This window comes from Neoarius graeffei, chromosome 3 (assembly GCF_027579695.1).
Source record: "Neoarius graeffei isolate fNeoGra1 chromosome 3, fNeoGra1.pri, whole genome shotgun sequence".
Taxonomy (NCBI): domain Eukaryota; kingdom Metazoa; phylum Chordata; class Actinopteri; order Siluriformes; family Ariidae; genus Neoarius; species Neoarius graeffei.
The window spans coordinates 16,456,692-16,473,083 of record NC_083571.1 but is presented as its reverse complement, the minus strand read 5'-3'; the positions used below and the strand labels follow the sequence as shown (position 1 = coordinate 16,473,083).

The 16,392-nt window shown below is 39.7% G+C and overlaps 1 protein-coding gene across 1 annotated transcript in view; it reads right to left on the bottom strand.

Annotated features, from left to right (window-relative positions):
* clvs2 (clavesin 2) overlaps window positions 1-15,238 on the bottom strand; it is a 105,230-nt gene extending 89,992 nt beyond the window's left edge. The window contains exons 1-2 of the mRNA XM_060916450.1: window positions 14,850-15,238; window positions 9,566-9,740 (exon numbers count right to left, since the gene is read on the bottom strand). Coding sequence (XP_060772433.1) covers window positions 9,566-9,740; window positions 14,850-15,238 — 564 coding nt within the window. The remainder of the gene's footprint in view (window positions 1-9,565; window positions 9,741-14,849) is intronic.
* Window positions 15,239-16,392: the final 1,154 nt, after the last annotated feature.

Sequence of the window (16,392 nt, the reverse complement as noted above, 5' to 3'; positions counted from 1 at the left end):
CTGGTTGCGACGCGGGGAGCGAATCTGTAAACAAGCAGCTCATTGGCTGGCTAGGTGTGCCACAAGCCAATCACAATCACTTGACCGGAAAGGCATGCAGTGTTGCCAGATTGGGCAGGTTTAGGTGCTTTTTGGCTGGTTTTGAACATATTTTGGGGTGGAAAACGTTAGCAATATCTGGTAACACTGAAGGCATGTCTGCTTGGGTGGAAGCCTTCTGCGGCAGTTACATTTTGACACGCAAGCAATGTTTCACCATAAAAATTCTGTAATTTCCATCTGTTTTCCGCGATCACAGAAAATCATTGGCCCTATGAGAGTGAGACAGTGAGAGAGCCACCCCCCAAAAAAAAATCTTAACAGATTTACACGATTTGGAAAAATGACTTTTTCAGAACCGAAAAAAACAGAGCTTCCGGCTCAACAGTATTATTTTGAGAAATAAAACAGTCTTTGGATATACATTTGTTCATTTTTGCATACATATTACTCATTCTCTGCAGTGGTCTGAATTATTTGTTATTAAATAGTTAATGTAAGTAAGTAAATGTTAATAAGTCAAATTTACTACTTTAAAAAAAACATTTTAAAAAAAATCGTGGGCGTATCGAATCGTGGGTCAAAAATCGCGATACGAATCGAATCGTGAGTTGGGTGTATCGTTACAGCCCTACTAACCCCTCAAAAATCCATTTTAATTCCAGCTTGTTATGCAACAAAACAGGACAAACACCAAGGGGGATGAATACTTTTGCAAGACACTGTACATATTTATTCTCTCCACATTCACTGGATATGAGCAATTGCGTGCTCTGATTGGCTGCTCTACTACTATGTAGGATATCAGCTCATAGACCATGAGTAGAGAAAAACAAAATTGCAGTACATGTTGCTGAACCATCCGAGGATGAAATAAAAACTCTACTCACCCCCCCCCCAAAAAAAACAACAAAATATGGAATAAAATTATTTGATGGTAAGAACGTATCTTTCTCATTTTTCAATAATTATTATTATAGCATTTTTCACAAATTGCTACTGTCATTTCACCGGTTTGTTTACATTCTAAGCGGAAATGATTTTGTCAGATTTTTTGTATAAAGTTTTTATTTCTCAAATTTGCAAAAAATAAAATAAAAATGCTTTGTTTCTTGGTGGCACAGTGGTGTAGTGGTTAGCACTGTCGCCTCACAGCAAGAAGCGGCCAGCAAGGGCCTTTCTGTGTAGAGTTTGCATGTTCTCCCTATGTCTGCTCCGGTTCCCTCACAGTCCAAAGACATGCAGGTTAGCTTAATTGGTGGCTCTAAATTGACCATAGATGTGAGTGTGAATGGTTGTTTGTCTCTGTGTCAGCCCTGCGATGACCTGGCGACTTCTCCAGGGTGTACCCCACCTCTCGCCCATAGTCAGCTGGGATAAGCTCCAGCTTGCCTGCGACCCTGTAGAACAGGATAAGCGGCTACAGATAATGGATGGATGCTCTGTTTCTCAAAATCCAGTGACTGTGGATGGAATAAAACAGTTATTCCACTCAATGTCATCATGCATGGATTATAGCCAACTCGGTTCTATGCGCTTTGTTGGCTATCAACTCATGTACGACTTGATTTCGTGGAATAACTGTTAAATATGTCAAGGGTTGGGATATATTAAGCAGCAACTAAACAATCGGTCTTCAAATTTGATGTGTTGGAAGCAGGAAAAACAGACAAGCATAAGGATCTGAACGACTCTGACAAGGGCCAAATTTTGATGGCTAGACCACTGGGTCAGAGTACCTCCAAAATGGCAGGTCTTGCAGGATGTCCCCAGTATGCAGTGGTTAGTACCTCCCAAAAATGGTCAAAGGAAGGACAACCAGTGAACCGGGTGACAGAGTTATGGGAACCCAAAGCTCATTGATGCACGCTGGGACTGAAGGCTACCATATCTGGTCCAATCTCACAAACTGATGAAAAAGTTAATGCTAGCAATAAAAAAAAGGTGTCAGAACACACAGCAAATCACAGCTTCCTGTGTATGGGGCTGCATAGCCGCAGAGTGGTCAGAGTGCCAGTGCTGACCCCATCCACTACCAAAAAAGCCAACAATGGGCGTGTGCGCATCAGAGCCGGATTATGTGTTCTTTTACATCATATGGACGGCCAGGTACATGTGCATTGCTTACCTGGGGAAGAGATGGAACCAGGATGCACTATGGGAAGATGGTAAGTGTACTGTTCTAGGCAATACTGTTCTAGGTACTGTTCTAGGCAACTGGGAAACCTTGGGTCATGGCATTCATGTGGATGTTACTTTGACACGTTAACACTTACTTAAATATTGTTGCAGACCAAGTACACCCCTTAATGGTAATGGTATTCCTTAATGGTAGTGACTTCTTTCAGCAGGATAATGCACCCTGCCACAGTGCAAAAATTGTTCAGGAATGGTTTGAGGAACATGACAAAGAGTTCAAGGTGTTGACTTGACATTCAGATTCCCCAGATCTCAGTATGACTGAGCATCCGTGGGAAGTGTTGAATAAAGAAGTGCGATCCATGGAGGCTTCTAACATCCATTCAGTTAAAATGGTTAAAAATGCATGGCTTCTGAGACTCAAATGTTGAACGTTTCATTTTTCAGCACTACTGAGGCGAAATGTCACCCCAATCATGGAAGCACTCATGCTAAAACTAACAGGAAATGCATACATCTTTCATCGCTCCCATTCCTTGTGTCAGTCAGACAAACACGATTTCATCAACTCAAGCACATGTGCCAACAAATACTTACTTTCATGTGCTGTAGCAGTGTCACATGACCTTCCAACCTATTCCAAACTTCCAAAATATGACAAATTTAATAGCACATTACAGATGCTGACACATACAGGAATACTTCACCATCATGTCTCTGCATCGCCTTTGTTTTCCTTTCAAATGACTACAAAAGCATCGTCCTACTCAGGCTGTGAATGACACATTCTGGAGGCAAGATGCTAATGGCAACGATCAATTATTCACCAGCTAATCTGTCTGAAGAGGCGCTGGAATGTGGAATGGGCTCATCATGGGCTGACATTAAAATTCAGTCAACAGGCTTCACTTAAAGCTGTCGGCATGATAATTCAGAGCACAGCATCCCATGTCTGAAGGGGAAAAAGCAATATCCTGATGAAAGTAATCACATGCATTTTGCATGGGATCATGCAAACAATGTGTGATGACGTGAAAAACGTATGAAATTGGATTTCCACATAGTGTGGCCTGTGAAATTATGAAAATAATGTCTGAAAAACGAAACCATATGTCCTAAATAAATTAATTGCATAAGAAATCGTGTGACAATCAGACTTGCAATGATAGATACTGATATCAGGTCCGATACCACACTCATACCCATAAAAATTGCTCTGATAACAACATCTGATAAATGATTTATGACAGTTTGTGATGTAAGCGTAGTGTACATTATCATGCTAATGAGCAACATGAAATGACAGCTCTGTGAAAATATTAAAAGAAGGTTCTACAGCATCTTAAAACATCGTAAACATAAAACTCAGCATGTAGAGTTCACTCCTACAAGCAAACACCTGCAAGGTAAGTACCGTAGAAAACATCTATGCCCGAATCTAGGTCAAAACAAGGGTTTCCAATGCAATGAAAACAACATCCTACTTTATTTTGCACAGTACACAAACAGTTTTCTGAAGTCAAACAAAATCCTTCTTCACTGCAACTTCACTCAATCCAAGATAACGAATGTAGCTAGCTAATGCACTTCATTTAAAAACAACTAGCTAATAATATAAAGAATGAGCCAAGCATTCTGCGTGTGTGTGTACTTGCACACACGCGTGCACACACACACACACACACACACACACACACACAGAATGCTTGGTTCATGAGGACCGGAATACACTTTTTACCTTTGGGATATGAGGACATTTTGGCTGGTCCTCACGTCTACAAAGGGCTGTTTGAGGGTTTCAACTTAGTTTTTGGGTTCAGGTTAGGGTAAGGGTTTGGGTTAAGCAATTAGTTGTGATGGTTAAGGTTAGGGTAAAGAGCTAGGGGATGTGTTATGTCAATGAAGGTCCTCATAAAGAGAGAAGGACAAGTGTGTGTGTGTGTGTGTGTGTGTGTGTGTGTGTGTGTGTGTGTGTGTGTGTGTGTGTGTGTGTGTGATGGACATGTGAGTGTTCATTACACAGAAATGTTATGCAATAAAAATGAATGAGAAATCAACTTCAAACTCAACATCAGTAGGCAGCTAAAAGTTTTAACCCTTTCCAATGTCATTAGTTTTTATTCAATTTTAGAGATTGAAAATGTAAAGGTAAAGGATACTATAGCATAGCATTATTACAAAACTAACTTGCCAGATAGCCTGATCAAACAAGCAAGGGCAATGTGGATGGAACACTACACTGTTCCATCTTATTTGAGACACAAATAGCCATTTCTTTCTATCACCTCCATTGCGTCATGGTGCCACCTCACATTTTCACATGTTCTCTACTTGTTATGTGGGTTTCCTCGGGGTTCTCTGGTTCCCTCCTTCACTCTTCCTGACTGTATATATGCATGGTGGCCTGTGATTGATTCAGGGTGCCTCACATCCATTGTTCCCAGGATACTCCATGACCCTGACCAGGAACAAGCACTTACTGAAGATGATACCCTTGAGAAAACAACTGAATGTGAAGTGAATTGTTATTATACTGATGAGTAATGCTTTCTTCTGAATAACCCTACTTACATTAGGGAGGTTTTCAGCACTCAGATACTCATATTTACACCATGCAAAGTATACATGATAAGATTGCTGTTGGTAAAAAATAAAGCAACATTTAGGCTTACATTGCCTCTTGGTAGAAACATCCATCTGTCCATTTTCTCTCAGAATAGGAATCTACCCTTTATGTTTTGACTTAATGCTTTGTTTCTATTGTTTGGCTAGTGTACTAACCAAACTTTGACTTCACATCATCTTTCTTGACTGTGTTAAATCCCTTACTTTTTGATATTTTATTCAAAAATGTATGAATATTCATTGCATCATTTGGCAGTAAGTCAAGCTCATTAAAACTTTCAAATGTTTATATGTCATTTTCATATAAACTTTGTACCATTTAGGCCTGTCAATGAATTATCCATTCTAGTCTATGCTGAGAAAAATACCAAACACTATACAGTGTAACCAACGTGTCCACTAATTACAAACCTTTTGCTTTGTAATAATAACAACCGGAACAGGTGTAAGATTTTGTCAGAAGCCAAAATGCTACCCAGCTATGATAAGTAATCACAGTGGCACAATACACGTCTCTAATTGCTATGCAGACTATGTTTCCAAGCCTCAGAACATAAGGCCAATTCTTGTGTACCTCACAGAGAGAATGGCTAATGCCCTTTACCAGACTGACTTCCTCAGACTCAAGTACTTGCTTAAGACACAACATTATTTTGAAATTCAAAGGCTGATTAGGATTAGGCAAATGGTTCATTTCAAAAGACATACAGGCTTTAAAAAAATAATCTGATCTCTTGTGACTGGCAGAAATATCCATTAATATATCCCTTAAATATCCAAAATTGAGCAGGGAACAGAGAAGAAGTTGTTGTATGCAGAATAAGGTTGAAGTGTTTTCATTTCATTGCATCATGATTACCTCCACCAACTGTGTTGGAGGAGGTTGTGTTTTCGCCTCTGTTTAGTTGTTTGTTTGTTTATCTGTTCCCATTGTAACTCAAAAAATCAGTGAACTTATTTTAATGAAATTTTGAAGAAAGGAGCCATGAGCCAAGGAACAATTGATTAGATTTTGATACAAATCTGGATATGTATGTGGATCAGGGCTTTGAACCAGAATTTTTTTCCTATTGGTTCGTTCCGAACAGAAACGGAATTTTAACGTTTCCGGTTTTGGGTTCCACCATTAAATAGATGTTCCCGAACCGGTTAGAACAAAAAAATTTCGTTCCCGGAATGGTTAATTACGTTCCCTGTCAGCTGTTTAACAAATGGCTATAAAATTATGTCTCTGTCTCATCCAGCTTAAGCCAAATGTAGGCTAATTCTATTACAACCTTCATTAAATAAGACAAGAAATAATTCAAAACAATTATTATTTCAAATGTTGGCGATTTGGATTCTCAGTATGTCTTCCCATCTACACAAACAGAAAAAGTGCCAAAAATGAAAGATAATTCGTTTAGTGTGTTACCAAAGGCTAGTCAGGCCCTATACATTGATAGGCTAACAGAGGTTAACGTCATTTAATGTTTGCGAGCCTCTCATTAACGTGGACAAATATATTGATATCGTGTTTGAAATTGACGTTTTTGAATAACGATAGACTGCAATATTTACCTCTTATTTAAGATGTGGAGACGTGATAGTAGTCCACCCTCCCGCTCTCTACATTCAGTCAGCGAACGTCACACAGGAAGTGAACCCCAGCGGGTCATAGAAACTTGCGCAGGAGAAGAATGACTTTTTTATTTGTAGGCTACGGAAACTTTGAGGAACGAAATAAAAACCGGTATTAACCGGTTACCATTATTTTTAATAAGCGTTTCTGTTCCAGAACATAAAAAATAATAAAGTTTCTGGTTTCGTTTCTGTTCCATGTGAAATAGAAAAAGTTCCCGGTTTTCGTTTTCGTTCCTTGAACCGGTTCAAAGCCCTGATGTGGATCCAGGATCTTTTTGTCTGTTCCCAACATACAGTACTGTGTAAAAGTCCTAGTCACCCTATTTGTTTTCATACAAACTTTGTTATAGATTTCTATTTTATGACTTCTCCATTACCGAGTCAGTACAAAAAATTTTAGAGTTCCAAACATTCATTTTCCAGCACAGAATTAAATGTTACAGAAAAAAAAATGTTTGTATCCAAGCTGCATATTACATAAAAGACCACTTTTCAAATTAAAAAAAGAAAACATAATGAAGGCTACTGGGTTTTCCTGCAAAATCAAGAAGCAAGTGTGACAGTCAAAGTGTCCAGAAGAGCTGTAGCTGGTTCTACAAGATGCTCAGTAAAACCTACAGCTCATTTCCTTATCAAACTGCACTCATTGTACCTGCAACTACTATTTTTTAAAGCAAAGGATCGTCTCACACCAGATATTGACTTTGTATCATTTATTATGGCTTACTGCTGTTTACAGATTTTTTTTTAATGTTGAAACATTTCATTTCATTAATTTTTAAGCCGGTGGCACAGTGGTGTAGTGGTTAGCGCTGTCGCCTCACAGCAAGAAGGTCCGGGTTCGAGCCCCGTGGCTGGCGAGGGCCTTTCTGTGCGGAGTCTGCATGTTGTCCGCGTGGGTTTCCTCTGGGTGCTCTGGTTTCCCCCAAAGACATGCAGGTTAGGTTAACTGGTGACTCTAAATTGACCGTGAGTGTGAATGGTTGTCTATGTGTCAGCCCTGTGATGACCTGGCGACTTGTCCAGGGTACCTGCCTTTCGCCTGTAGTCAGCTGGGATAGGCTCCAGCTTGCCTGCGACCCTGTAGAAGGATAAAGCGGCTAGAGATAATGAGATGAGATTTTTTAAGCCATTTTTGATCTACAGCATTTCTTGACATGTGGCTAAGACTTTTGCACAGTACCGTAACTCAAAAATTAATGAACAGATTTGGATGAAATTTGGGGGACAGCTTTAGTATTATCCTAGGTCCAAGTGATCTGATTTTGATGTTGATAATATGTGGTTTGGCAAAAGTATGGACTCTACCAAGTCTCATAAGTACTGTACGTTCCTTTATAATAAATCCAACATCCAAACATTTTTGTGCATTCTCAACTAAGACCACTATATGAAGAATTTGTTCAAGCTGCCTAGCATTGATAATTTATTTGTTTGTATTCCATACCATCATATTTGTAGGATAAATAAATGTAGGTTATTAGCTCATCCGGCTGACAGGCAAATGAGCTTATGCCATCATGGTTTGTCTGTCGTCCGTCTGTCATCTGTCCAGTATTGTCCACATTTCACGAAAATTGCTTCTTCTCTCTCAATTCTTCACCGATTTGTATTCTTCTATTTTTATTTATTGCACTGCCTGTTTGCACCATGGGTCAGAGAGGACTGAAATTTCATGTGTGCTGTATCTCGAGCATGTATAGCATATTTGACAATAAAGTTGACTTGACTTGACTTGACTTTTTGGCAGGAAGGTGGGTCTGCCTGGGGTGCATATGGCTTTGACCCAAATTGGTATAATTGCAATTAATAATGAAAATATGGATTAATTAAGCCTTAATGAGCAATTTCCACACAAATCGCTTCTTCTCCCTCAATTCTTCACTGATTTTGATTATTTCTGGCATGAAGGTAGGGGTACCTATGGTGCATATATCTTCTATCCAGATTTGCTTAATTACAATTATTAAAGAAGTTATGGACTAAGTAAGCCTTAATGAGCAGTTCAACAAAAATCGCTTCTTCTCGGTCAATTCCTCAGCATTTTGGATTCTTTCTGGCAAATAGGTAGGTATTCCTAGGGTGTACTGTATATAGTTTCTATATAGCTTGTATATAGTGTATGTAGCTTGCAACATTTATTGCGCAAGGTGGCCCACTTTAGATTGTTCCTTCTGGATTAGATGGTGCCAGAGTGAGCTACGCCGTCATTGATGGTCTCGTTTTTGTATTACATCACAGTGCTGGTGCATCATTGTGTACTTGTGCGATTTGAGATGGCATTTTTTCCCCCTAACTATTTAAAGATTCCACAGAGGCAGGTGGGACAAATAATCCCTGAAGCTACAGCAACATATTAAAGTTAATTATATTCATGTACGGCGGCACGGTGGTATAGTGGTTAGCGCTGTCGCCTCACAGCAAGAAGGTCCAGGTTCGAGCCCCGTGGCCGGCGAGGGCCTTTCTGTGCGGAGTTTGCATGTTCTCCCCGTGTCCGCGTGGGTTTCCTCCGGGTGCTCCGGTTTCCCCCACAGTCCAAAGACATGCAGGTTAGGTTAACTGGTGACTCTAAATTGACCGTAGGTGTGAATGTGAGTGTGAATGGGTGTCTGTGTCAGCCCTGTGATGACCTGGCGACTTGTCCAGGGTGTACCCCGCCTTTCGTCCGTAGTCAGCTGGGATAGGCTCCAGCTTGCCTGCGACCCTGTAGAAGGATAAAGCGGCTAGAGATAATGAGATGAGATATTCATGTACTTATTCATACAGATCCAGTATAACAGTTTTAAGCTTTCCAAATATAAGAACCCTAATTCCAAGGTTAGGAGTACTTCAACAGATAGCAAGTAAGGAACAAAACACTCAAGAACATACTGTTATAGTTAAATAATCAGCACTGCATAGTTTCTTTTATCACACTGAAGTTCATTTTCCAATAACAGCACATACCAAAGTGTTTTCCAACTGGAACTACTGTCATAGAAAATTAATCAACACCTTCTGACCAGTCAGATTTGAGATTTCAACAGTGCTGTATTATAAAAGGCATTATATCATCTTTCATGTCATGTGAAAATCTGATTCTTATGTTTCATGATTAACCCAAAAGAGATTCTGATGCAAAAGATGTGTGTAATGTTACCTGTAAGCCCTCAATGGCCAATCTCAGCATGCTTGGAGTGAGTTTAGAAGCTTGCTTAAATGTGAAATTACTCCAGTCGATGATCAACACAAATCCATTAACTTGGAGCTCTGGGTCTTCAATCATGGCTTCCAGTGACAACAAAATGGCTCGCAGTATATCCACAAAGGTGTACCTGCAAACATATATCAGGTTTTAGATTGAAAAAAGCAAACAGCACCATTACTGCAGGAGAAAAGCAGTGAAAAGCACGTTTCTTTTCCCTTGATTTTTCCACCACATGCCTTGATTACATTGTCCAGAACATATTGTCTTTGTCCAGGCTCCTGAGGCACAGCAATACATCAGTAAAATGTGACAGGCTTCAGCATTTCATCAGGCAAAGAAAATAAAGAAGAATGAAAAGAGACTGATGTCGTTTTTAGCTGCACTCAAATCAATCAAGTTAATTGAGACCCATCTTGACCCTCTTTGTACTTGACTGCAGTTTTCGAAAAGGATACAGGCTTTGCTACTCTCAGAGGCAATGTTGTGACTAGTTTGGATTCAAAGACCTTTTGAGTCAAGTGAGACACTGTGTGCGATTCCTGAGTCTAATGAGCAGGATTCGTTAGATTCCTGTCCATCCATTTGCTACAAATGTCCAGTATTTGATTTAGGTCCATACAGTAGGATGTGGTAATTAAGTCTACAAAATATAAATGCTGATGAGGACTTTTATGATTGTCCTTTATTGAGTTTTTAATCTTGTGTTCAAGTGTGCTACTTTTGGATTTTTTTTTTTTTTTTGATACGCTGATATCGTGAAATGACTTGCAATATTTTGAAACCTGTGAGTCATTGACTTTTTTGTATCTCAAATCCAGCCATGATTTATCGAAAAACAACAGAAAATCTCTGAATCTTGAATCTGTGAAGCTCTGGCCAGGATGCTCACGGAGCACAATAAAATGTTGTGGTTTGCTAAAGTGATTATTTATTTATACAGTAAACTGCAAGGATCTGTAATATCAGCATTACAAACACCAATGTTGCAATAATTATTAATGATATATTGTGCAGTCCAGTAAGTGAATCACTGCCCTGTACAGTTGATAGATTCCTCTGCTCATAACGCACCTGATCCAGATCATTTACAGCTTGATATTATGCTTAATGCAGAGAAAATAAGAAAATATGTCGAACCAGATGGGATGTATAGAACCTCTCTGTTAACTCAATTCATATTATAGGAGTAAAAAATGTCTTGCTGTAACAAAACTATTTTTTAAATGTACAGTACTGTGCAAACGTCTTAGGCACCCTATATTTTTTTCATACAAACTTTGTTATCAGTACAAAAACATTTTAGAGTTCCAAACGTTCGGGGGGTTTTCCAGCACAAAATTAAATGTTACAGAAAAAAATGTTTGTATCTGAGCAGCATATTACATAAAAGACCAATTTTCAGATTAAAAAAGAAAATATAATGAAGGCTACTGGGTTTTGGTGCAAAATTAAAATGCAAGTGTGACAGTCAAAGTGTCCAGAAGAACTGTTCTGTAAGATGCTCAGTAAAACCTACAGCTCATTTCCTTATAAAACTGCACTCATTGTACCCGAGACTACTATTTTTCTTTTTAAAGCAAAGGGTCATCTCACACCAAATATTGCCTTTCTTTCATTTATTATGGCTTACTGCTTACTGTTTATAGTATTTGTTTATGCTGAAAATTTTCATTTCTTTTTTTTAAGCCAGTTTTTGTCAACAGCATTTCTTTACATGTGCCTAAGACTTTTGCACAGGACTGTATGTTAACTGATTCCACAATCTACATTGTAACTTAAATACTTTGATATATTGTGAATATGGCTTCTTACTGTATATCATGTTTTTAAATGTATTTTTTACCATAATACCCAGTCCTAGATTGATATCAAAATAACAACACATATATTTCTATGAAATCGAATGAGCCTGAAGGAAAATTTTACTTTGCTTGCTACAACAAATCTTTATTTTCCATGCTGAAAAGCAGTGTAGTCCTGCTGACGGACAGCTCAAACGCTCCAGGCTTTTCCACACCATTAGGCCCATTATGTTTCCAGATTAAAGTGACTGCTACAGTTAACACAATGTCAAACTTGCAAATCGGTAGCTGTTCACACAACTCAGTTTACTGTATATGAAAGGTTACAGAGGTTAACGTACGCATCAATGTTCAGATTCTTTCTCTCATTTCATTTGTATAAAAAGTTAATCAAACATCATCCAGCCATCAACATCATTTTCTCACGAGATAATGAGTTAGTTTTTGAAGCGTTAAGATCATCTTACTTGGTCAAGAATGCAGTATGTTCAAATGTAATGCTCATTCTAGAAGTTGCTTTTGGATAACTCAGGTTGGTTACAGTTTCTCATTATAGAAAAATAAATAAAAGGTGTTCCTATTGGAGAACAATGTAGGAAAGGTTTTCCCAGAGGGACACATCCAATCACATTCAAGGGTTCTAGATTTTTTTTTCATAAGACTGTGTGACAGTCTCAACAATAGGGAAGAGTGGAGAGACTTGGGACAAGCTTTCAGCTTTTGTACAAGGTTCTAACTAGGCCTTTTCAGTGTATCGGGCCGACACGCAAAGTTTCCTTACCACTATGCCCACAATATTGCCGACACGCCTGTAAAAGTTGGTGCTACATGAATAAAAAGACTTGTCAATCTTGAAAATGTGGTCTTTTGTTTAATTTTCTCGTTATCCCCACACTGCAGTGACGGCGTGCTGCCATGCAAATGTTCTATATTCTGACATACTCCACTCCCCATCCACGTCAGTGCCCAGTGCATAGCTGCCTGAATAGTTCCGTATGGAGACTGTCACTGTCCAGTTTACCTCCTTCCTTATACTGTGTTTGCGGTAAAGTGACATCCATGTTAAGAAGCGCTTAAGAAGTGCTGGTCCCTGGCAAATTGATGAAAAACTGCCGCATAGATATGAGTTAGATCTGGATAGTCATGTATTGTAATTGAATGGCTGAAGCTGAAAATAAAGCTGGCACTTGGTGAATATCAACTGGTTGTTTTATTCTTATTCCATAAATGTCACTAATATAGTTGAATATTAATTATAATAAATTTTTGATCAAAAACAATCACAGCAACTTTTGGCAAAAAAAAATTAATTAATATTACCAAAAAAGAGTGACTTTCAGGGAGGCCTGCAAGTGCCATGAAATGCACTACAATGTATCTCATAGTATGGAGAACCCATGAGCTTTCAGGGGCCTCAGGTGGCCCCCAAACCCCCCACCATTAATGCTGGTACCACTATGCTGATATTTTGGTCTAGTTAGAACCCTGTTTTGTAGATTGTGAGAAATTATTTGCAGGTAGCATCACATTCATATTGCATTAGAGAGTATTTACCTCTTATGCCCTCTTACCACAACATTAGTTTCCCAGCTTGTCACATAGACTGGCCTTCAGGCTTCATTTTTCTGTCATTAATTATTTGCAGGGAGACAAGGGACATTATGTTAGGAGACTTGGGACATAGTGGGGAGACATGGAACAAAAATAAAAATACCTAGCTTAATCCTGATTAATTTTTATCTATTATCAAAACTTGTAACATATGAACTGTATGAACACACAATGCAGGTACAGTGATAAAAAAAATGGTAGTTTACCCAAAACCTAACTTGACAAAACAGTTCCATTCTCAAGAAGGAATGAAATAAGCTTAATCCCCATGCAGGAACACACCCACATTTTTAACAAACATTTTTAAACAATTTTACATTCGTAAAGCACAAGAAAAAAATCTGTAACATGATGAACTCTCCCCATCTGACCATTTTGAAAAAAAAAAAAAGAAAAAAATCCTTCAATAAATTTAAGTTTAATAAATAATACTGCATAAGGTAACTCCAGGCTATAAACTTTAATTCCTAACAAATTCCAAATTCACCAGTGCACAATACACCATAGAATGGAGGCAGTGGCAAAGTAGAAAATACAAGTTTTGGTTGATAAAAATATTGAACTGCACAAACCTTACTCCAGTGTCCAGCTTCATGGCACCAAAGGAAGTAAGTTACTCTAAAGGGCAACATTTAACTTCTGATATAATCTAAAAGCTGATTGGCTGAAATTAATTTATAGGAATACAAACTGTCCCAAGTCCCCGAATGAGTACAACAGATGCGAGAATTTTACCAAGCAGTGATGATTAGACATTTTGGTCTGACCAGCTAGCAGCTACCAAAGCACAGGTTGATTTGGTTAAACTGGAAGACTATCTTTACCAATCTTTATCAATCATGTTTGAGATTTTTCTAAGTGATTTGCTGTTGGGTTATTTTGTTTATTAATAATAATAATAATAATAATAATAATAATGAGGCCCTGTGATGACCTGGCGACTTGTCCAGGGTGTACCCCGCCTTTCGCCCATAGTCAGCTGGGATAGGCTCCAGCTTGCCTGCGACCCTGTAGAAGGATAAAGCGGCTAGAGATAATGAGATGAGATGAGATAATAATGAGACCATCAATGATGGCATAGCTCACTCCGGCCCCTTCTGGTCCAGAAGGAATGATCTAAAGTGGACCACCTTGCACAATAAATGTTGCAAGCTAAATACACTATATACAAGCTACAGTACATATAGAAGCTATATCCACCCTAGGAATACCTACCTATTTGCCAGAAAGAATCCAAAACGGCGAGGAATTGACCAAGAAGAAGCTATTTTTGTTGAACTGCTCATTAAGGCTTAATTAGTCCATTAGTTCATTAATAATTGTAATTAAGCAAATCTGGGTAGAAGTTATATGCACAGTAGGTACCCCACCTTCATGCCAGAAGAAGGGATTTGTATGGAAACTGCTCGTTAGGGCTTAATTAGTCCATTAGTTCATTAATAATTGTAATTAAGCAAATCTGGGTAGAACCTATATGTACCCCAGGCAAACCTACCTTCCTGCCAAAAAGAATAAAAATTGGTGAAGAGGCAATTTTCGTGAAATGTGGATGACACCTGACAGACGACGGATGGACGACGGACAACACAGGATGGCATAAACTCATCGCCCTGTCAGCCAGATGAGATAATAATAATAATAATAATAATAATAATAATAATAATAATAATAATTGCAGGATATATGATGTCGAAGTTACCAGCTGGTCAACATGGTCTACCAGCTTGTCCAGTTCAGCTTGTGCTTTGATAGCTTTGATCAGACCAGGCCAGCTGGAAACAGCAACGTAGAATCTGGCAACCCGACCCAAATCCCAGCATCACCTGCTCTGATCCCAGTTGGCAGCGAACAGGACCAGGATCTTCCTGCCGTGTCGGTCCAGGTTCGACAGCACCCCAGGGAAGCCGTCCTTGAGGGCCTGTTTGATGCCAGGCTCTGTGGCCTTCAGGTTCTTGAACATGTCCAGGTTCTGCTGTCGGTACTCGAAGTACTGGGCGAGCAGCCTGAACGCCTCGAAGTGGTTGAACTTGCGGGCGCGCAGGAAGCGCAGGATAAAGGCGTCGTCCGTGCGCAAGAAGCCGATGTCGGGCCGCGTAATGATCATGTCCCGCACCTCCTGGATGTCCTGGTGCAAGGTGTCAGGGTTCTCCTTGAGCTCAGCCTTGGCCTTCTCCAGCGTCTCGGCGGACAGACCCGCCTGTAAGTGAGTCATCGCGACACGGAGGCAAGCAAAACACAAGTGATATCCGAGAATTTGTGGCTGCGGTCCGAAATCAAACACCACTCCTTTAGATCCTGTGATCACACACACACACACACACACACACACACCACACACACACACTTGTGTGGGTTATATCTCCCAAATCTGACTTTCACCTGGACCGGGAAAGAGGATGCCTTTGTGCGTTAAAAAGAAAGAAAGAAATGAATAAGGAAAGAAGAAAAGAAAAAAAAGCATGAATTTGCTGGACATTCATCCGGTCATATTTATAGAGCGTGGTCCAAAAAGCATATGCAGCCTAAAAGATCTGTATCAGCATCCGACTTCAGACAAAAAGCCTTTCGTTCATCCACATCAACCCACATAAAAGATGGAAATAATCAACGATCACCATGAAACCCCGCCATTAATCTACACTAGAGGCAATGCGGCACCCTGCAGCAGTCAGTCCGCTCACAGGTCTCCGGATGCTGGACATGTGAACATGGAGCATCCCGGTGTTTTACGCCTCAAGTCGCAGATTTCCATCATGATGCGTTCAGAGACAGGAAGGTGGTTTGCGTCAGCGCTGCCTTGGCTGCTTTTGTTGCTGCTGGTGGTGATGGCGGTGACGAGGATGAGGATGATGAGGATTGTGTGTGTGTGTGTGTGTGTGTGTGCGTGTGAGACTGAAAAAAAAATCCCATACGGCTCCGGTCACATAGTCCATCCATCCATCCATCCAACATATGGGGGCGGGGCGGGAGGTGTGAGAGGAGGAGAGGAAGAGTTCTCTTCTTATTCACAGCATCCCTTCAAAGCGCCTCCTCAGAGGCAGTGCTTGTACATATAGTTTGTCTTTTCCTCACTGTAACCGCCATTTCATCACTTTTCACTGACGCCAGTGTGTGTGCGTGTGAGTGTGTGTTAGAGAGAGAGAGCTGCTCCTGCTGCTTGCTTGACCAGTCCATGATGATTAAAACAAGCTTTGTAGTTTAACCCCTAAGCAGAAGCACAATTTAGAGCTCTATAAGGAATACATACGGTTTTTTTAACCACAGAAGAATGAACACAAATTAAGATTGCTATATAATAATAATAATAATAATAATAATAATAATAGCAGAAGAAGAAGAAGAGGCCTTTGTCACATGCACACTCAA